The following is a 22,854-nucleotide window of genomic DNA, read 5'->3' as shown; positions in this document are numbered from 1 at the left end:
TCCCATTTACAACAGATCCAAAAACAATAAAATATTAGAAATAAATCTAACCAAGGAGATGGAAGACCTTTATACTGAAAACCATAAGATATTAATGAAAGAAATTGAATAAAATACAAATAAATGGCCCAGGCAGCATGGCTCAGTGGTGGAGCATAGACCTATGAACCAGTAGGTCACAGTTCAATTCCCGGTCAGGGTACATAGAAGAATCAATAATGAATGCATAAATAAGTGGAACAACAAACTGGTGTTTTTGTTTCTCTCTCTCTGTCTCTCTCTCTCTAATAAACAAACAAACAAATAAATAAAACCATACACACAGGGTAAAAAGCTCCTTGACACTGGTCTTGACATTGATCTTGGCAATGATTATTTGAACTGGACACCAAAAACAAAGGCAAAAATTAAACAAATAGGACTACATCAAACTAAAAAACTTCTACACAGCAAAGGATAACATCAATAAAATGAAAAGGCAACCTACCGGGAGAAAATATTTGTGACTCATATATCTGATAAGGGGTTAATATTCAAAATATATAAAGAAAGCATAAAATTCAATAGGAAAAAACCCCACACACCAAAAAATCTGATAAAAATGGCTGATTAATTAAATAGATATGTTTGCAAAGACACACAAATGGCCATCATATAACTAAAAAAGATGCTCAGCATCACTTACAGAAAATGTAAATCAAAGCCACAAAGAGAGACACCTTACACCTGTAAGAATGGCTATTATTAACAAGTCAAGAGATAGCAAGTGTTGGTGAGAATGTGGAGAAATGGAACCCTTGTGCACTGTTGTTGGGAATGCAGATTGGTGTAGCCACAATGGAAACAACATGAGGTCTTAAAAAAATTAAAAACAGAACTACCAGGGAAATGGTACCCGAAGGAGAGGGTGAGCAAAGTGGTGGTGCAATAGTCGGCAGAGTGGCGGTGCTAGGCTTAGTTAGCCTGGTTGTGCGGCAGGGCGTGAGGCAAAAAAAAAAAAAAGATTCTCCATGGATGGAATTTAGTTGAAATGAAAATAGTAAAAATAAAAAAGGACAGAAGAATTAAAAGCAGACAGCTTCTCCTGTTTCGATAAAATAAAGACTTATGGTTAAGGCTATACCTTTCCAGATAGTCCAACAGCTAAATCACCAGTTTCCAAGGGCATGTGCACCACCTATGGAAAACACTGAATCCATACACATCAGATGTCCTTGACAACTCATCCCACCATACCCCTGCACAAAATTCGCTGCAGCAGCAGGCTATGAAGGCAACCACTGAGCTTCTTTTCATTACCAAGTAGATATAGTATCCCTGACAACAAAACAGAGGACATAAGTATCTCTTCACAATATCATGGCCAGTTGAGACCACGCTAAGAAAATCATTGTTTTCCTACATAGATTCGCTTTAGATCTCTCTGAACAAGAAAGTGTATGTACTCTTGTAAATGAGTCCTGCAGTGTTTATTTAGATGAGTCAAAATGTAGAAGTCAACATAAATAAAATGCATGAGACAGTTAGGTCTTTCCACACACCTGTAATAAAGAGTGAAACCTGTGTATGATCCTGGTTAACTGGACATCTAAAGGATTCAGAAAATAGATTGTGAAAGATTTATCATATGCCCCCTTATTTTAGTTTTGCTTTTTCCTATTCTCTATAACTAAGTGCTGTCAACAATGTGGCATCAAAACCTTAAAGCATTAATAGAATCATAAATTCTATAAATGTGTAGTAACTTTAGGAGAAAGAAGGATGTTTACAACCTAAATAGAGGCCCAGTGCACAAAATTCATGAAAGGGGCTCAGCCCTTGCAGCCAGGGTGGCTTGCCTCGGCCCTCACAGCCCTGGCTTGGTCTGGAAGTTCGTTTGGCTGTCTGGTCTAATTAGCATATTACACTTTTATTACTGTAGAAGATGAATATTTCTGCTGAGCCTTAGTAGTCTTAAGGAAAAAAAGGAGGGGATTGCAACAGGTAGAAAAAATATTTGTTAGTGGAAAATTACTGAACTGAAACCAAATCATAATGTATTGTAACTGAATGTTATCAGAAACTGTTCCTATGTAGATGTTTTCTATGAAACTGGTTTTTAAAATGTTACAACCTGTTTTTTGAGGTGGGAAAGATAGGGATAGAGTACAAACAACAACAAAAAATAGAACTACCATATAATTCAGCAAGCCCACACATGGTTATATATTTGAAAGAAACAAAATCCGTATCTCAAAGAGAAATCTGCACTCCCATGATGATCATTGCAGCATTATTCACAATAACCAAAATAGGACAATAACCTAATTGTCTGTCAGTGGATGAATAGGTAAAGAAAATGTGGTATACTAGTATATACACGATGGAATATTATTCACCCATAAAAAAGATGGAAATCCTGACATTTGCAACAATATGGAAGAACCTGGAGGGCATGCTTTAAAGTAAAATAAGTCAGATAGAGAAGACAAACACTGTGTGGTATGTGAAAACAAAACAAAACGAAACAAATCAATTTTTTATGCAAACTGACAGTAGAATGGTGGTTTCCAGGGGCTGGGGGTATGGATGGGGAGAAGTAGACCAAAGGTTACAAACTTTCAGTCATAAGATAAATAAGTTTACTATTTCATTTTCTAACTGCAAAGAATAAAATAGTATACTGTAGCCCTGTCCAGTTTGTCCTAGTGGTTAGAGTGTTGGCCCACACTCATATATATGGAGTCCCCCAAAAATGTATACACACTTTGAATGATGATAAAATCAGTGTTTATCAACATATAGTTCATTTTCAAAATTTATAAGAATCTACAGAAATGAATACATTTTTTTGTTAATGCCTGTTTTCAAACTGATGGCCATTCTGGTCCAGGCACTGCTGATAACTCAAAGAAATGGAATCTCAAACATCAAGAAGCATTTTGTTCAGTATTTGTGTACCCTCAATTCATCGACTGTTGCCAGTTTTGTACCGTAAACTTTATCTTTTATGTATCCCTGTAAAAAAAGTCTAGTGGCACTTTAGGATAAACTTTCTTTGTTCAAAGCTTAATCTGGTTTCACCCATTATTTAAAATCAGTTAAACCTGCAAAGAGGTGAAAATTAAATAAGATAACAAGCGTTAAAGTGTGTATACATTTTTTTGAGACACCCTATATCAGTGATGGCGAACCTATGACACGCGTGTCAGAGGTGACACGCGAACTCATTTTTTTTGGTTGATTTTTCGTTGTTAAATGGCATTTAAATATATAAAATAAATATCAAAAATATAAGTCTTTGTTTTACTATGGTTGCAAATATCAAAAAATTTCTATATGTGACACGGCACCAGAGTTAAGTTAGGGTTTTTCAAAATGCTGACATGCCAAGCTCAAAAGGTTCGCCATCACTGCCCTATATTTTTGTTGTTACTGTTTTTTTGTTAATCCTCATTGGAAGTTATTTTTTCCATTGATTTTTAGAAGAGAAGAAGGGAGAGAAGGAGGTGGGAAAAGAGAGAGACAGAGAGAGAGAGAGAGGAAGAGAGAGAGAGAGAGAGAAAGAGAAAGAGAGAGATCGCCATGAGAGAGACCGATGGATTGGTTGCCTCCCACATGCACTCCAACCGGGGGCCAGGATGGAACCTGCAACCTGCAACCCAGGCAATGTGCCCCTGACTGGACCGACACTCTAACCACTGAGAACACGGGCCAGGAATCACTGTATATTTTTCTTTTCTTTTTTTGTTAATCCTCACCTAAGGATATTTTTCCATTGATTTTTAGAGGTAGTGGAAGGGAGGGGGAGAGACAGAAAGAAACATCCATGTGAAAGAGGCACATCAACTGGTTGCTTCCCATATGCAAGCAAGGTACATGCTCTTGACCAGAACTGAACCCGGGACTCTTCAGTTCGTGGGCTGACATTCTATCCACTAAGCCAAACTGGGCTCAATGTATATTTTTTAAATTGCATTTCAGTACTTATGTTTTTCTCCCTGGAAATTTCACATACATTTATTTTTTTCATTTGTTCATGGTAAGAGAGCTAAGAGGGAAACAAGTAACCTATAAGCAAGCCTGTTTGACTAAAAGTCTTAAATATATTTCTTATAAGAGGTATAATGATGCTCTTTGGTATCTTGTATTTGTACAAAATAATTATGAAAAGTCATTGGCTAGTATAATGTTTCAGATCCTTTTTTTTTTAAGTTGAAAATATTCCTTGTTTAAAATATTACTTGGCTTACCTGTTGCATGAAACAAACTAGCTTCTACCCTGTGGGGAACTCTTGGTGGAATTTTCATAGATGCACGAATCTGGTAAAAACTAAAGCAAAAGAGACAAATAAACCATTTCAAAAAACATTTAAAATATGCAATGCCCCAATTTCTATACAGTTATACATAATAAAGTAATAAAGTCGGTCTGCTAATATCAGTCTCCCATAACATTTACTATTGGTAGAAAACAAAGTATGAGATCCACAGATCAAATATTAGTGTGGGATAAAACCCAAAGGGAAATCAGTATATTTAAAGATAAATGGGAAAAACGTAAGAAATATATATGGTATTTCTTACTCAAATGAGAGAATGCCATCACAATCAGAGGAGTTAATAAGGTACCTAAGAGTTTCGTTGCTTTATTTATTTTTTTAAAAGATAATAAGAATAAATTATTCTTATGCACAATTTTGAAAAGAAAAAGAATTATAAATGGTTTTTAAAAATTGATTTCAGCCGAAACCGGTTTGGCTCAGTGGATAGAGCGTCGGCCTGCGGACTGAAAGGTCCCAGGTTCGATTCCGGTCAAGGGCATGTACCTGGGTTGCGGGCACATCTCCAGTGGGAGATGTGCAGGAGGCAGCTGGTCGATGTTTCTCTCTCATCGATGTTTCTAACTCTCTATCTCTCTCCCTTCCTCTCTGTAAAAAATCAATAAAATATATTAAAAAAAATTGATTTCATACTATAAAAACCTACCCCCTCAAAACAAATCTCAGATGTAACATGTTCTCTTTCTACTTGCCTAAAGTTTAGTTACTGCTTATCAGTTCTTTATCATGTAACAACAATGGTGGCAAATTAAACACTAAAATATTTAGAAGAGTAGGAAAAGAACCATAATGAAACATGCACAAGAAATGTTTCCTCACATTCCATTTCCATTTACTCCTTATTGGGCTATATTTCCAATGTTATTCAGTAAGATATTTATTGATGTTATTTTTAAATTATCACAATAAAATATTGTATAGGAATTACTTGAAAGTTTAAGTTTCTCATCTCAGTATCCTAAGTAATCATTTGATATACCAGAAAATAAGCTAGTAAAGATATTTTTATTTCCTAATAAAAATTTAGGTAGTTTATGTATGTTTATCTACCACACAAGCTTGAAATTAACTAGCTTAAATGGTAGAAGTAGTAAGGATCCAAGTAGCATAAAGAAAAGATGTAAAAGATTTAAAAAAGATAAATCAGAATAGAAAAAAGGAGTAAATTATATCCTTGAGAATATTCTTACAAATAAATCAAGCCTTATATCTAAAAACAGTAAGCCTCTCATCATTAGATTTTTAAAAGATCAGTAACAATATTCTTCAAAAGTCCTCAATTGATAGGGAACCAGATTGTAGAATAGCAAATTAATAAAAGCAGTAATTATACATGCTATATTTATGCTGGTTGACAATAAAAGGGAACGATAATTCACTTAATCCTTATATCCAGTTCCAAACCTCCAATTATTTATAAACTACCTCCACTAGGATATGTTAAAGAGGAAACCACAGGCCCAAATAATTATTTATGTTAAAACCCATCACAAAGAACCTAGACTTAATACCTAACCAAACTGCAGTTTCAACCTTTATAGGAATGTTATCTTAATTGGTTAGTATGGAATTTTCTGGTCACTACCAATGAGGTAATCTGTCAAGCAGGCCCTCTCCATCCACCAAAGGAAGCTCAGGCAATCTGATAAGACTCCTCCTTTCCTGTAAGATAACCTTACCTGAAACAATCCTTTCTTTTCTTTTCTAAGAACTTTCTTGTCATAACTAGTTTCTGTCTAAAAGCGTCTTCCATATTGTACAGCTTCTGGGGCTCCTCTCTATTTGCTAAATGGGATACTGCCTGATTCATAAATCACTCAATAAAGCCAACTGTTGAATTTTTATTCGTTTACAGGTATCTCATTTCAAACTCAACATATCAAAAATGAACTAATCTTGAGTCCCACATCAGTCATCCTCTTCAACTTCATTACTTATCTCAGTATTTCTAATATTGTCTAAGTCAATGTGATTTAAAACTTCAGCGTTACCTTTTAAATCTCACATTACAAATTCTGTATCTGTAAAAAGTCGAGCAATGAACTGATATGCCCACTGCCTATTTCAATGAATTAAAAAAATTTTGCCATATTTGATTAAACAGTACTTTTTCCCTTTGCTGCTATTTCAAAGTAATCCTAGACATCATGCAAATCCATACCTCTTCATATATATTCAGTGTTTTCTCTAAGCGTCATCCTCTACATGGAATCAGTCATTAAATCCTACTATTTATTCCCCAAAATGCCTCTAGAAATTAATTAAGGTGTGTGCCAGGTTGATTTTAAAAATGTTTCCAACCTTTTCACTCATCCCTGTTTCTACATCTCTTGCAATGTGACTTCCATTAAAAAGTGAGTGTAGTTCCCAACCCCTTAAATCTGGGCTGGCTTTATGACTTGTTGTGGGCAATACAATGTGGCAGAAATGACAGTGTGCTAATTCGAAGCCTAGGTCTTAAAAGGTCTTCTTATATAGTTTCTTTCACTTTGGAAACCCGCTTCTTCCATGAGAATAAGCTGGAATATGAGAGGTCATGAACATAACTGAGTCCATCCAGGTGAGGCGGTAAGGCCATTTTGCATCAACTAGCACCCAGCCAACCTACCAGCTGAATGTGAATTCATGAGTGAGCCCAGAAAAGATTAGTCAAGCCGGCCCAGATCAGCCAAACCACTCAGCTAATTTATAGACTTAAAGCAAAAATAAATGTTTATTGTTGTGATGCCACTGAGGCTTTGTGTTTGTTGTTAGCTGCATAACTGTGGCAATATATAACTAATAGAGAAATTGGTATCTAACAAAAACTTAAAAATATGTGACACTGACTTGAAGACCAAAGTAACAGGGTTACAGAGGCAAGAAAAACGAGGAAACTATAGAAGACTTAAAAAATGGTAACCCATGTTATGCAGTGATGAAACTAATGTAAATATAATGTCAGCAATAACTTAGAAGAATTTAGAGAATGTACCTAAGAAATTTTTGTACGTTAGCAAGCTAATTTCCAGGCAGAATGCTAAAAATGTCACTGGCTGCTCTTACCTAAATATAAGATTTTGCAAGAAAGAGATAAGCTAAAGAAACAAGTGATCATCTTATAAGCAGAATCTAAGAGAGACCAGGACTTGCTGGGTTGGAATATAAGACTGTTTCCCTAAAGATTTTTCAAAATAAAATGCAGCCATGGACAAAGATCAAATCATGGGTGTGGCTATAAATCCCTTTCTTAAGATCTCTAAAGGAATTAAGGCAGTGTCTAAGTACACATTTTGTTTGACAAGAGGGTTAGGGAATTTAAGGGCATGATCCCATAGAATTCTGATCCCCCAGGAGTAGTGACTACATCTAGAGAATAGTCATGCCTTAAAATACAATTGTGAGTATAGGTTTCATGGAATGGGTTATATAAAAATATAGATACCCAAGAAAAAGAAAAGGAAAAAGAAAAGAAAAAAGAAAGAAAAATATAGATACCCATAAGTTTTAAATTTTATTGGCCAAAGAACCACTAGCCTAGACACCTTGTCTGGTCTTATAACTTGCTTAGCCAATAGAATGCAGTGGAAGTAACAAGTAGGCCTATTCAAGGTGCCTTGGCATCCTCTGCTCTTTCTTGTACTCCTGCCTCTGTCATGAGAAGCAACCTCGGCTGTCCTACTGAGGGATGAGAGATCATGTGAAGCAGAGCAGAGCACAATTGTTTTATACAGTGGGGCCTTGACTTACGAGTTTAATTCGTTCCATGACGGAGCTCGTAACTCAAATTACTCGTATGTCAAATCATAAAGTGAACGAGTGAGACACGTGATGCTGGGCTGATGTTGTGGCGTTCACTGTGACGTTCGCTGCACCAACTAGCAGTGGGGTATCTGAAGCTGGCTCGTAACCCGAATTTTAGCTCGCAACTCAAAGCAAAAAATCGGTCGAGAGATGGCTCTCGAAAAACTCGTTAGTCGGGACACTCGTAAGTCAAGGCCCCACTGTATTTTCAACAAAATGGCAAAGCCAAGCCAAGCAAAAACAAACAAACAAAAAAACAACAGATTTCTCTCATTCTACTCCTGTTAGTCATAGCTGCACTACTACCATTCTTATCTTAGTACAGACCTTTGGGTATGTATCTTGAGTAAGTGCAAGCACCTCTAAACTGTTCTGTCTGCTTCTATTTCTTATACACAACCAACCATCAATCTAATATATCACAATCTTCATCAAGTTAGTAAGTCCTTATTGTAATAACTAGAGGCCCGGTGCACACAAATTTGTGCACTCGAGTGGGTCCCTCAGCCCGGCCTGTGCCTTCTCGCAGTCTGGGGCCCCTTGGGGACCCCTTCCACTGGCTGCTGGCACCAGTTTTCCTCTGGCACCTGGAACCCAGGCCTTCGTTCTTCGCCTGGGAGGGGCCGGCGCGGCGGGCTTCGATCTGCACCCGCCATGCGGTCCCCGGGGGCGGGACCGGCATGGCAGGAACAGCGTTTAGCTCTGTGCCAGCCGCGCGCGCACGGGGGGCAGGGCCTGTGCGGCGAGTTCCGCACTTAGCTCTGCCCCGCCGTGTGGGCCCCAGCGGTGGTGCCGGCGCGGCGGGCGAGGAGCTTAGCTCTTTGCGGGCTTCGCTCTTCACTTGCCACACTGGCCTTTGCTCGCTGCACCTGCCCAGGGCCAGCGGGCTTCGCTCGGTCGCTTGGTGCCTACATATGCAAATTAGCTGCCATCTTTGTTGGCGGTTAATTTGCATATCACCCTGATTAGCCAATGGGAAGCGTAGCGAAAGTACGGTTAATTACCCTTTTTGTCTTTTATTAGATAGGATAGTGATAATTTCATTCTTACTTAGAAACCATCAATAGCTATCCTAGTCCCTAGTCTCAACTCTTCCCCAGACATTAAAAGGCTTTCACAAACATACCTCTCCTTTTTTTACTATCTTTTCTTCTAAAGAATATTCAATCTCCTAAATATTTTTTGAAATAACATATTAATTCCCAGTTCCAAGACTTGATTCATGCTGCTCTCTCTTTAGATCCACAGATCTAAATTTTTTTTTAATCAATAATAAATATTATGAGAGACTGATATTATAGGATAAGTTTATCCTTTGCTTATCCAAGTCTTATTCATACTTTGATCCTATTCTTCCATAATGATTTTCCTAATATATAACCTAGAAAGATATTTTTTTTCTATTTTTTCCTAGACCACTTTCTACATACACTTATTGAACATTCATCATTTTGTGTTCCTTCTTTGGTGTTTCGGATATATATTTTATTTTCCCTGTATACTATAAGCTTTTAAAGAGAAGAAATGAGATTTTATACATTTTCATTAAAGTTCTCTCAATTATTGGTACAAATATATAAACACATATTAAATATATCCAGTATTATCATTATATCCATGTGGATACTTCTCAAACAAGTATTTAAAAATAAATTTCTCTGAGAAAATAATTACTTGAATATACCTCACTGTTTTCCTTATATATATACTGGAACAAAAGTGTGTAATTAAATATAAATGAAAACTGTACATATTATCTTATACAAAATATAGTTTTCACATTAAAATACACACCCTCTCTGAAATAAATCCACATTGTAGAACTTGTTTAGCTCCACGGAGAATTCTACCATTGCTTGAACTTCAGTCATTTTTAATTTATATTCAGAAGACAAATCTGGTAACACCACCTTGGCTAAAGAAGGGGGAAACAATAATGAGAAGCTCAACAACAAAAATGCCAACTTATAAAAACACTACTATTTAAACATATTTGAGTATCATATATAGGCAGAAAAGAAAAGTGAAGCAAATTAGTTTAGTGTATCTAACTTAGACTAACCCAACAAAATAGCACCAGAATCTATACTTACTAAGTATACTTACTAATAATATATTTACTAAAATAGCACTCTATAACATAATTTAAGATATATCCTGTTAGAACGCTTTTTCTAAGATTTGTTTCCCTTCGTGGCATGTGATAATAAATAATACACCAAATTACTAAAAGTAACTTTTGACTTTATCTATCATAAATAAAATAGTAACTTATTAAGGAAAAATTAAACTACCTAATTATCCTCTCCTAGTTCTACATTGCACATAAAGGCAACTTCAAAGTTAACATCCTTTAATCCCCATATATACTCATGAAGGTTTTTCTCTGTTAGGTAAAGTTCTTAAATGACTATTCATCTTTAAATTTAAAAAAAATTTCCTCCTCATAAAAGCCTGAAAGTATTAATCTTCAAAAATGTTAAAATAATACAGATAAGCAAAAAAGAAAACATTCACAATTCTATTGACTAAAATACATACTTTGGTATATGTTCTTCATATGTATGTGCATTTGTACAATTTCTATAAAGGTGGTATCAAACCACATGTATATTTCATAACCAGTTTATTTCACTTAATTTTTGTTGTTGTTAATCCTCACCTGAGGATATGTTTTTACTGATTTTAGAGAGAGAGGAAGGGAGAGGGGGAGAGAGAGAAAAAGAGAGAAGCATCAATGTGAGAGAGAAACATTGATCAGTTGCCTCCCGTGTGCACTACAACTGGGGATCGAACCCCAGACCTGGGTATGTGTCCTGACCAGGAGGGAATCAAACTCATGATCTTTTGCTGTACAGGACAATGCTCCAACCAACTGAGCCACATTTGCCAGGGCTCACTTAATTTTTTTGATGAACATCTATGTCAATAAATGTAGTTTTGTAACATTATTTTTAATTGTTAACTATTACACTGTGAATGTTATAATTGAAACAATCTCCTATTATTGGGTATTTCAGTGTTTTCCATCTTTTCACTATTTCAAAAAAGCACTGCTACAATTATCTTTATCAATAATACATGCTTTATAAAAAAAAAATTCAGAGAAGGAAGTATTGAAAGACAATTCTCCAGAGTCTTGTGTTTCTGTATGTCTTGCAAGCAGAGACAATGACTACCTAGTGTTCCAGGCTATTTTTCAAGGATGCGTTTAGCAAAATCTTAGGAAATCAGAGATAGCATTTCATTCTGGAACACAGGGCAGATATGTTTACTGTCCTAAGTAACAGTGGCATAAGTCAGGCAAGATTATTGTCCAAAATAAAAGATTTAGGTACCCTTAGCTCAGGGTTCCTCTACTATAACACCACCTACTCATATACAGGTGTAGCCTGGTACTCTAGCTACTGCTATTGCTGTGGGTATAAACTATCCTCCTTGATCCAGGAGTCTCATGTCTTTTAACCACATCCACAGCACTGGTGGCAGGCAAACTTGCTAGCTTGCAAGTTGGATAAAATCTTAGACCCTTCACAGTTCTTGAAATAGTTCTTCATGGAAATTTGACATATAATCTGATCTATTATGAATTAAATGCAAAAGAAATACCATATTCTTACCTCTACTGATCAAAGCTTCATTTTAACATTATTAAATAACAAATCTTGTACTTCCAGTTACTGATTCTTGTTAAAAATATATTGTTCCTCCTATGAAAAAGGAAAAATAACATCTCAAACAAAATAGTAAACATAAAACAGTCCACTTTAAGGAAACCTATGCTTTGTTAGTTACTTAATATTCTCAATATATCTAAAAGATCTATATCCTCTAAGGTTTAGGAATAAGTTTTAGAGATTTTGTTTTCATTCACAGTTTCACTGATATCAGTATTAATTATTATAACTTTGTTAAGGATCCACTTGTATATACTTTAAAGCACAATAATAAATAGAAGACTACTTTCTTCAGTTTAGTGGATCAGAAAAAATCTTCATGAATACCCAAAACATTATAAATCTATTAATTTTTAAGATGTAGAACTCACGATTTTTAAATAACTCCCTGGGTAGAGAAATGATTTCCAAAATCATTTCTGAATGAAATGTGTGTGTGTGTGTGCTTACACACAATCACACATATGTTGAGATACCTAAAATATTTTGACAAAAATGTTGCCTAGATATGCTATAGTTTTTCCCAAACTCCAAATATTTATTGCTTAAATTAAAAATGAAATCTTTTACCCTTGGTATAATTATTTTAGGTACTAAAAATCTATACTAATAAAAGGGTAATATGCTAAGTAGACTGGATAGACCAGATGTCTTCCGGACGTCCTTCCAGACAAAGCTGCAGCAGCTGTGAGGGCCGAGGAGGGCCGGCAGCCACAGCGGCCGGCAGTGGCAGCAGCAGTGGGGTGATAGGGGCGATGCCTTCCCCTGATCGGCCCGGTCACCTCCCACAGAGGGAGGCCAGACTGCAGCTTAGGCCCGCTCCCCGGGGGCTCCCAGACTGTGAGAGGGGGCAGGGCGGACTGAGGGATCCCCCCCCCAGTGCACGAATTTTCGTGCACTAGGTCTCTAGTCTATATATAAAACCCTAATATGCAAATAGACTGAACGGAGGAACAACTGAACTGGTCGCTATGATGTGCACTGACCACGAGGGGGCATGCACGGAACATGGCGGGCGTTGGCTGAGGCAGGATGGTGGAGCAGTGAGCGGGGGCGCCAGACCAAGGCGAGGTGCTGGTCGCTGTCTCGGGGCAAGCCTCTCGTGGTTACTGAAAATTCTTTGCTCTCGCACGCCACAGTTCCGCCCTGCGCTTGCACCTGCTGCCGACGCAGCGCCGGTCCGGATTGCTCAGTGCAGTCAGTGGTGCGAGCGGCGGCTGCCAGCCCCAATCGCCCCTGGAGGCTTCTCCACCTCCCCCTGCTCCTGAGGGGTAATCATGGCAGCAGCAGTCACCGCTTGCACCTGCTGACGGTGCCAGGCCTGCTCGCACCTGTTGCTGGTGCTGGCCCCAATAGCTCCACGTCGTCAGAGGGTGCGAGTGGGAACGGTGTCATCAGTATGTGGGAGCAATGGCGGTAGGAGTGGGGCTGCCGGCAGACAAGGGACAGGGTGTCGCATGGAGGATGGGCCAAGACCCATCCCTGTGTCCACCGCAGCCTTGTGGCCCACAGTTCTTTTTAAGGTGCATGAATTTGTGCACTGGGCCCCTAGTGTTAGAATAAAGACCATGTGCACTCTTTTGCAGATATTTTCTTCTCTTCATCATAAAGATGTAGACTACCACCTTCCATAACTGTTATTTTAAACCTTAATACTCATATCAAAAAGCATAAGTTACATACAGTTATGAATTGAGAATAATCAGCCAATGACATGTGGATTAGTCTTGCATTTAAACCTGTTATCTGGTGTAATTCTGGCCACCTAAATTGTTTAAATCTTCATGGTTGGTTCAGTCTAAATATCTGTCCTATTTTTTGATGCAGTTGCCTTTTTGATTGGCTAAGGCCCTAACACCCTGCATAGTTCCCTCTTGTAAAGGTTAAATATGCTAAGTCACTGGATTATATCCTGCTTTAAAATGGCCAAGCCACCTGTTACTTGTCTGACTCTGAAAATCACCACCATTCAGATGGCTTTAGCCTTCTTTTGCCTTCACACTTATTTACATGCACACACACTTTCATCAGTGACATTTCATTTTAAAAAGTGATTCACAGTGAAGATGAGTTTATCATAATCATTACAGTAGAGGGGACACAGAAAGTCACTGGTCTAGAAACTTTTGCTCCCACTCCTTAGACATCAAGATGAACTCCTAAGGGCCAGTCATATGCTATACTGCAGAAATTATAGAGATATTTAAGAAGATAAAATTCTTCTCTTTTGGGGAGAGGAGAAAAGGGAGATCTTCAAAGGAAAGACAAAGAGAATAACTTGATAGACAAACTTTTTAAAAACCTCTGTTTCCCTTTTGATACCAAATACAGCTCAAATAACAATATAAAATAGAAACCAAACAGAACAGACATTTAGAACTTTTTGGAGCACCTACTCTTACACCAGTAACTTTAACTATGTTATTTTATTTAATTATCATAAAAATCCAAAAGAGCTGTTATTACTCCATGTTATAGGTGAGCAAACTAAGGATCAGAATGTTTACATAATTTATCCAAAGTCACATTTAGGAAATAATGAAAAACGACAAAAATCTCAAATGTATAAAACTCTACAGTTTATATTTAAATTTGCATTTTTCTAAAGCCTACACCTGAATTGTTATAGCAAACAGATTCAATGGTCATCAAGCCATAAGATAAATATACCCATAATAAAACAAAAACTGAAATCAGAATGCAACAATGAAGAAACATTTGCACTTGCTAAACTACTACAGTCAATTTTCCATTTAATTAACATTATTCCCTAACTATGAAATCTTCCAATTTCCCACATCCCACAAACACCATATCTGAAGTTTTAAAGGCATTGTTCTTGCCCTGGCCTGTTTGGCTTAGTTGGCTGGAGCGTCATCCAGCACACCTAAAGGTCTTCTTGATCAGGGCACATACCTAGGTTGCGGGCTGCATCCTTTACCCTGTTGGAGGTTGGGGGCATGTGGGAGGCAACTCTCAAAACAGAACACTATTCATTTTGAATAACTGTGCTAATATAATAGAAAATCCATATAAAATTATTTTTAAACATAATGTAAAAAAAATGTTAGGAACTTTTGAGAGCATTTCCATGGTTGACTTAGTACATGAGAATGAAGTAAAGAAACAGAAAAAACTTTTATTGCTTATTATGGGGCACTTAATGAAAGCCACCTCTGACATTATATGCAAAACAAGATTTAATTTATCAAAAGCAATTCATATACATTTTTCAGGGATACATCTATGCCGTAAAACAAACCTGCCAGTAACATAAGACAGAGTGCCTTTGAATATATCATGTTATTATATGCCTTAAAAAACAAAAACAGGATAGCCCAAAGTACCAAAAACTAGTTACTCCTTTTAACATAAAGAGAAATTCAGAAAGAGCTACAGTCATTATCTACTACCTAGTTCGGGGATCTGCCCAGCATTCCTTAAAATATTTAGTGTTATTAGTTATCTCAACAAAGAAAAAAGCTCAGAAGGAGAATAAATTACAATCCTCTTTCTGAAAAATATTCTAAGAAACAATGTTTTCTTAACTGTCTATGCTTTCTTTACTCTACATTTAACTTTGGTATCAGACAGACCTAAATTCTAATTCAGACTCTAAGCCTAAATTTTCTCAAAAAGAAATATTTATCATTGCTAGGTCAAAAGGTTAAGGCTTAAAAAGATTATATATATACAAATTTAAACAAAGCACTAAGTATGGCACTTGGTGCTCAATAAATTGCTGACATGTTTTATTTTATCTCAATTTTTAAATATGATTTCATTCAAGAAAATGTCTATTCAAAATAACGCAACTCAACTAAACAGGCCATTATTATAAGTTTCAATTGCATGGTTTGAAAATATTTTCATTTATAGGCCATAGGACTTTAAAGGGAGAAGAGCTGGCCTCCAATTAAGATCTTGGAAACAAAACAACAAAAACCAAGACTGTGAATATTTCAACTTTCTAATTCAAACAATATTTCTATTTCATTCCTTATTGACATTTCTCTAGTTCCCCCTGCCTGAAGGACAATTTCAGAACTTCTTTACCAAACTGGGGCCTTGACAAGAATTACATTATATAATTATCATACTTTAATATAAAATAGTTGTAAGATTACAGAAGAGGACTGGTGACAGTCACAGTCTAATCTTATCTGCCTGAGGAAAGTAACTAATTTTCAGTCTTAAAGTGGATCTGAGTAAGAATGAGAGTGGTTTTAAAATCTGGGTTTTTCAATTCCAAAAGACAAAAGTAATGGCAAAGGCTTCCAAGGTCTTAAATTGTGATTACCTATAAGCCCTCACTTTGCTGCTTAGACATTTACGATTAGCAGTAGTACATATTTCCAATTGAAGCCAATAACTTACTGGCAACTTGGAGACATCAAAGAGCAGGTGTCAGAGATAACACTGCTCTAAAAAAACAATTATGAATGAAGCAGCTGCATCCTTTAAGGCAACTTCAAGGGTATCTCAATAAGGAAATACTTCTAGGTCAGAATACATTGAGAACTACAGCAAAAGGAAAATTAATAAAACAACGGAACATAATACTATCAATATCAGAACTCTATATAATAACATAATTGAGAAATACTTTGCATATTATAGATGGTCGAAGAGACCTAATCCCATAAAAGGAAATATTTTCTCAGAGTACTCTCCTCGTTGAGAGATAGTTCATAAAAATTATTTCATCAAAACAAAAACCACCTAAGGGGTTATTCAAGTAGGAGACATCTCTTAATGGTATATGCCTGACACCTTTACATTCCCATTAAGAAAAAAGGGGCTAATTTTTATTAAATTTAGCACATCATTGGTAAATATGTATGTACCTGTTAAAAAACAGTAATCTTTAAAAATAAAATTTAAAACCCCTGTGGAGTTGTTTCACTCTATTCCTTCTGAAAAATCTAGACCTGATTAACAACCTGTGCTTCATAACTTTTCTGAAAAACCATTGAGTCCATTAAGAATGCTTTCTTCTTTATCACCACTCTGCTTCTTATTCTTACTCATTTCTGTACCTTCTTCCTGACAAACAACTCAGGGGGGAAAAGAAACCACTACTCCAGATCTATATGCTCCCATCTTCCACCCATTTCTTTAATGCACACGTAAACATCACAAAACTCACTGCGAAGCAGTTTCTCCTCAATACCTAGAGTTAAAGCAAAGGAAATCCTTGCCCTTTCTATCCACTAAATAATCCCCATTCTCAAGGGTCTATTATCTACAGTAAACAAAGCTAAAATATAAGATAAGAGAAACATTGTAGGTAACCAAAGGTACAACTCTTACATCTTCAGTGTCAAATCCTGGCGAACAAAGGGCATAGCTGTTCTATATAGTGAATGCTGTAGTGTTTGTTTTGTTGTATATGAACATTAATCTAAGCAAGTCCATAGTTCACAGTATTCTACTAGGCTTTTCACGGAAATCTGAAATTAAAAAAAAAATCTAAATCCCAGTGATTTGGGATTTAAGCTTTCATTTACACACTACTACAGTCTAAAAGAGATAAAATTAAGTACTTAGGTAGCAATTTTTGTCTGTGGTGGCCCTAAGCATATTTATAAATAATTAAGGCTTAGTCTGCTACTGAAAGATTACTGGGTGGTTACTTTTCCCCCCACATATTACAGGTAGAGACACCAAGTCATAGAGGTTAAGTGGCTTCTATAAACTAATGTCACTGAGTCATCAGTGTTTAGATCTTCTGACTTCTAGTCCTGTACCTGCTATCAACCATTAATCCTTAATTCTAAGAGCACAGAATCAACTCATTAAAAAATACCAACAAGAATTTGTACGCATTTATTTTTTTAATAAATAGCTATCTAAATATAAAAGACTTGCCTTTGAAAGGCAGGAAGCTTTCTTCGGTAGCAGCAGTAATCTATCTGCATTGGAAAAATCATTTAAAAAAAAAACTTAAAAACTGAGGAGTGCATCACCCTGTACCACACACAAAATAACGCTGGTTCTTCCAAAAAGGGGTGTGGCTTAATGGCATCAGATCCTAAACTGTATCTCTCTCTACCTTTACCTTTACTATAACTTCGAGTAAGGAACTACACTTCTTGTCTTGGTGTTTCCCTTTGTACAACAGAAACCGAAAAATTTAATTCCTACCTGACATAGACAACATAGGGAAGAATTTACTGTTTGTGGACACCCATGAGATTCCAGAAATACACAATTAAGTTCATCTTAAACTCTGGGATAAAGGCAAACTTAACTAAAAGCAACTGCTTCAGCAGATGCCTTCAAAATAAGATACTATTATCATGATTTATATAGAGACAAGTTTTATGTAAGCCAAATCTTGATCACAGGGAGATGGGGAAAATTTTTCCAAAACTGTTTAGAAAGTTCTTTTGCTCAATTAAAAATTGTAATACTTGTGTTCTCACCTATTTCTCCTTTAGTAAAGCACACTAATTCTATTCCTTAATAGGAATTGTATGCAATTACTAAAGGGAATAGAGACCATCAGGAAAATGATGCAATCAATTGAAATAGCAAATGTGTGAAATCTGACACCTAATTTTTATAAAATAAACTTTGCTAAATTTCACTTAAGATTTGTTCTTGGACAACTGTATTTCCCGGAGGACAATAACACTTCCAAATTTTGACCTTATGTTTGCTGCTCAGCCTTTTAACAAATCTTCATCCTTTATCATTTCATCACATCAGTACTCAAGTTGTTTCTCCTAGTACGTCAGGTAAACATAATGCTTAAAAAATCAAAACTTCAATCAGTAAGTGTAACAGGTTATCGCCACTGTCCACTCTTTCGGTGCTATCTCCAGTCAGGGAAGAAAGAAGACGAAGAGATGTTATTACACTGAAAGCTGAACTAAAACTATTGAGTGGACACCTGGTAGCTTAGGTAGAAAGCAGAAGAGACCTCAACTGCTGAGTTAATACCAAGTTAAATGGATTAAAGTTAAGAGACTCGACCTAAGCAAATAGGAAAAAAAAAAAATTCTAGGGGGGGTGGAATCAAGACTAGAGACTAGACACGGGATCAGGACGGGAAAAGGCGGAAGGCCAGGGGCCAGGAGGCGGACGGCGGCGAGGCTGGGTACCCGGGAGCCAAGGATGGAGGGAGCGAGGGCCTCCGAAGGAGCGGTGGGCGCGGAGTCAGCTCCAGCGATGCGACAGCAGGACGCACCGTCGGAAACTAACAAAAGGCCAGGAAGGCGAAGTGCCCAGAGGAGGCAGGTGAGGATAAAAGGCAGCCAAGGAAGGAGTGACAGAGGCGCCCGAGTGGGAAACCCGGTCCGCGAGAGCCATGAACGTCGAGGGAGAGAACGGCTGGGGATGCGCAGCGAGAGAGAAGCAACCGAGGGGAGCGAGAGGATCCCCTGCCTCCCTCACACCCGGGGACCCACCGCCGAGGCGGAAAGGCACGTGGGAGGCGGGGATGGAAGGGCAGAGCCCAGCCAGGAGGGTCCAGACGAGGCGGAGGAGCCAGGATGGAGCAGAGGGCGACGGGCAAGCTCGGTCCGCGAAACCGCACCGAGGTTCAGGCAAAGTCGGCCGAGGGACGCCTGAGATCAGGGGCGGCAGGGGGACCCCGGCGGGCGGCGCGCCGCGACCCCTCGGCACCCCCGAGCGCACTCGGCACTGCCGTCCCCACCGACCTTCAGCGGGCCCGGGACCCGGGACCCGGCTCAGACCGGGAGCCGCCGAGCGAGGGGCCGGAGCGGACGAGGGGGACAGCGGGAAGGAGGCCGTTTCCTGCCCGGCCCGTGGGAAAGAGGGGCGGGGGGAGGGGTCGAGGGTGCCGGGAGCCAGGGGAGACGGAGGAGACAGTGAGGGGCTTACCTCTCGCCCGGCTCGGCCACCTCCACCGCCTGTCGGACGGAGGAGCTCGTAGTCCTACTGGAAGAAGACGGCCCTTCCCGGGTCAGCACCATCCCGCCTCGGGCCCCTCACATCGCCATCGCAGCCACCGCAACCACCGCAGGAGAGGAGCCGGTTCGTCACCGCCGCTCGGCTACTGGCCCGACGAGGCCCGGGAGCATGCGCACTCGCCTCAGTCCCGAGGGAGCCCCGACCAGTCGGCGCTACCTGCGATCAACAGGTCCCGGGCCCCGCGGCCCCGCCCCCCGCCTTCGCTCGCCGGCCCCGCCCACCAGTTCCCTCCCCTTTCTAAGCCTAGGCCCCGCCCCCTCCCAGCCTTGCGCCCCGCCCCTCCTCCTCCTTGTAAGCTCCTCAACGGCGGCTTCAGCTCCAAGGCCAACCGAGATTTCCAGAGGTTTGTCCGCCCTCTGCGGCTCCCGCTCCCGAGTTCCCGCGAGAATTGGAGGTTTGCGTCAATAAAAAGCGCGAGGCCCCAGGGTCCGGCCCGGCTGCGGGATTAAGGGAACTAGCGTACAGGCGAGGCGGTTGATGCTGCAGAACAAGGAACCAGAGGAGGGCAGGAAGGGGGAGTGCTGACACTTGGGCTGAGTTTCTCATATTGTCCTTGATCTGCTCTTTTCTTCACCTGCTCCCTGTGGTCCCGGCTAAAGAGCCGGTCCCTGCCCCACGCAGTTTGTGGAAAGGAAGCTGCGGGAGATCCTCGCTGGCTCTCGACAGCTCTCTTTTAGGGACTCGGTTGTTGCATTTCTGTGCGGAGACGTGGGTGCTGCTATGGTTACTTGTCAGTGATTGATGCTCAAGAGGGCGGGAGGGGGGCGATGAAGTGAATCTTGGCCTCATAACGTCCGTGACCACAAGCACAGGACTTGGGCAGCCTGGGGAGGGTCATTCAGTGATTTTCCTCACCCATCCCAGTTTCTTGAGTGGGACCCCACAGAAAGCGTTGTGGTGCACGAAGCTCAGTATGTTACTAAAACAGTCAATGGCAAGAAGGAAGTGGCAGCTGCAGCCTGTGTGTTAAAAGTGAATGAAGAGGTGGCCGGTGGTGATGGTTGTACAACAATGTGACTGCACTTAATGGCACTGAACTGTACTTTTTAAAGTGCTTAAATGGCAGATTTTTTGTATGTTTTACCATAATAAAAATGCATTTGAAGGAAAAAGATTTGTGTACTGGTTCGGGAATATCGTCATGCCCCGTAGTCGAGGCCATTGGGGAGGCAGGTTTGGAATATCATTTGACCTCTGGTTTTCTTCATTTTGGTATGTATTTTCAACAATCTGCAGTGCCCCGTTATCCTATGATAACAGCCAGTGTCGTGCTTTCCTGGTTCCCAATCTTTGTCTTTTTATTAATAGCCAAATCTCATTTGATTATCCTTTCTCATAAGGGCCTTTGTTATTGTTTTGTGATCTGAATTGTACCCTTAAAATTGAAATCTTTTCCTATTTTTTAAGTTCTGTCTCAGGAAAGTATACCAAATACAGTGGGGCCTTGACTTACGAGTGTCCCGACTAACGAGTTTTTCCAGATACGAGCCCGTCTCTCCGCCGATTTTTTGCTTTGAGTTGCGAGCTAAAATTCGGGTTACGAGCCAGCTTCAGATACCCCACCGCTAGTTGGCGCAGCGAAGGTCACAGTGAACGCCACAACTTCAGCCCAGCATCACGTGTCCTTGTAATGGTGAAAATTGATTTGACATACGAGTAATTTGAGTTACGAGCTCCGTCATGGAACGAATTAAACTCGTAAGTCAAGGCCCCACTGTATTCGTTTATTTGCATTTCTACATCTATGCCTTCCCCGAAATACACTCTGTGCCAAAATGACTTCCCTGTTACCTGTTCTTTTTATTCAAATCACATATTAAAATCATCTACGTGCCAGGCAGTGTACTAATCCTAGAGGCTACCACCAAAACAACTTGGGTGGAGTGTTTGCATAGTTACTTTATGATGTGATGGTGTAGTGCAGATATGTGCCCAGAGAACTAACGGCTGGTTCTCAGTAGAAGCATTAATCCAGTTGAGGTTGGGAGAGGTTACAAGTCAGGAAATGTTGCAGGAGAAAATGATTCCAGAGAGTTAATGAAGTCGGATGTGTGTGGGGGAGGTGGGAGAGGTGAGAGGGTAAAAGAAGAAAGGGATCACTTGAAGGAAAAGAAACCATACAATGAGAAACTTATCTTTACACAACTAAAACTAAGAACAATCTGATGGCATAATTCGAGGAAGTGAGGCCCGAGAAGCAGGCAAAGGTCAGATCATGGTGAGCATTTTAAGGATTTTAAGGATAGATAAATTTAAGTAGTATTTTTGAACACTAGTGTGCGCCAAGTATAAGGTACAATGAGGGTTACGATTCAGTTCCAACTCTCGGAGTTTACAATCCAGTACGGGTGAGACAGGCTCATCAAATATCAATAAATTGTCTCTGTGCCAAGTATTGATTTAATCATTTGTAGGCACCTGGGTGAGTGCCCCCAGTACTCAAGGGTAAGTTTTTTAGAAGTTATATAATCTTAACAACAAATATGATTAGAGCTAAACAAGGTTTCATTATAGAACTTCCTCATGGGTTAGTAACAGCTACAAACCATGAGGGCAAATGTATTACTCCATGACTTAATGTTGTAATGTTACTTTATGACTTAATAGCCATGCCTATCTAGAGGAACCGCCATATAAAACTCAATTACCAACTTTTTCTTCCTTGTAATATAATAGCAAATTCTTTAAAAAAAAGATTTATTTCTTTTTTATTTTAACTGACAATCTTGGTTGCTTGTGAGAGGGAAACTTGGAGGCTGGGCGTTTGGTGAGGGGAGGGAAAGGAGAGTTTTATTGTATATTTTTCTGAGTATACAATAGTAATTGTATTAAAGAAAAATATTTGAATCTATGTAAAATGAATACAGTTTTAAAAATACATATACCATAGTCTTTAATAATGACATTATAGAAAAACCTTGATAGCTACATAATTGATTAAAAGGCAAACGAGTTTTTTCTATATAGTGTGAAAGGGGCACTAAAGCAGTGACTTCTTGATTGCAGCTCAGGTTACCTGGATTTCCCAAAGACAGAGTGTCTGCTCAGATCATTCAGAGAGAATCTGTCAGACAGAAGATATTTCTCCCACCACCATTCTACTGAATCATTCCTGTGAAGGATAATTATCT

General features: G+C 39.0%; 1 protein-coding gene across 1 annotated transcript in view; it reads right to left on the bottom strand.

The window, feature by feature from the left end:
- FAM135A (family with sequence similarity 135 member A) overlaps positions 1-19,895 on the bottom strand; it is a 94,135-nt gene extending 74,240 nt beyond the window's left edge. The window contains 2 exon segments of the mRNA XM_023754276.1: positions 4,233-4,312; positions 19,634-19,895. Of these exon segments, the coding sequence (XP_023610044.1) occupies positions 4,233-4,312; positions 19,634-19,725 (172 nt within the window). The 5' untranslated portion in view covers positions 19,726-19,895.
- Between the last annotated feature and the right edge of the window lie 2,959 nt (positions 19,896-22,854).

Source organism: Myotis lucifugus, unplaced genomic scaffold (genome assembly GCF_000147115.1).
Source record: "Myotis lucifugus unplaced genomic scaffold, Myoluc2.0 scaffold_59, whole genome shotgun sequence".
Classification (NCBI taxonomy): Eukaryota; Metazoa; Chordata; class Mammalia; order Chiroptera; family Vespertilionidae; genus Myotis; species Myotis lucifugus.
Note: the sequence above shows the minus strand (reverse complement) of the source record. Positions and strands in the feature narration are given on the sequence as shown.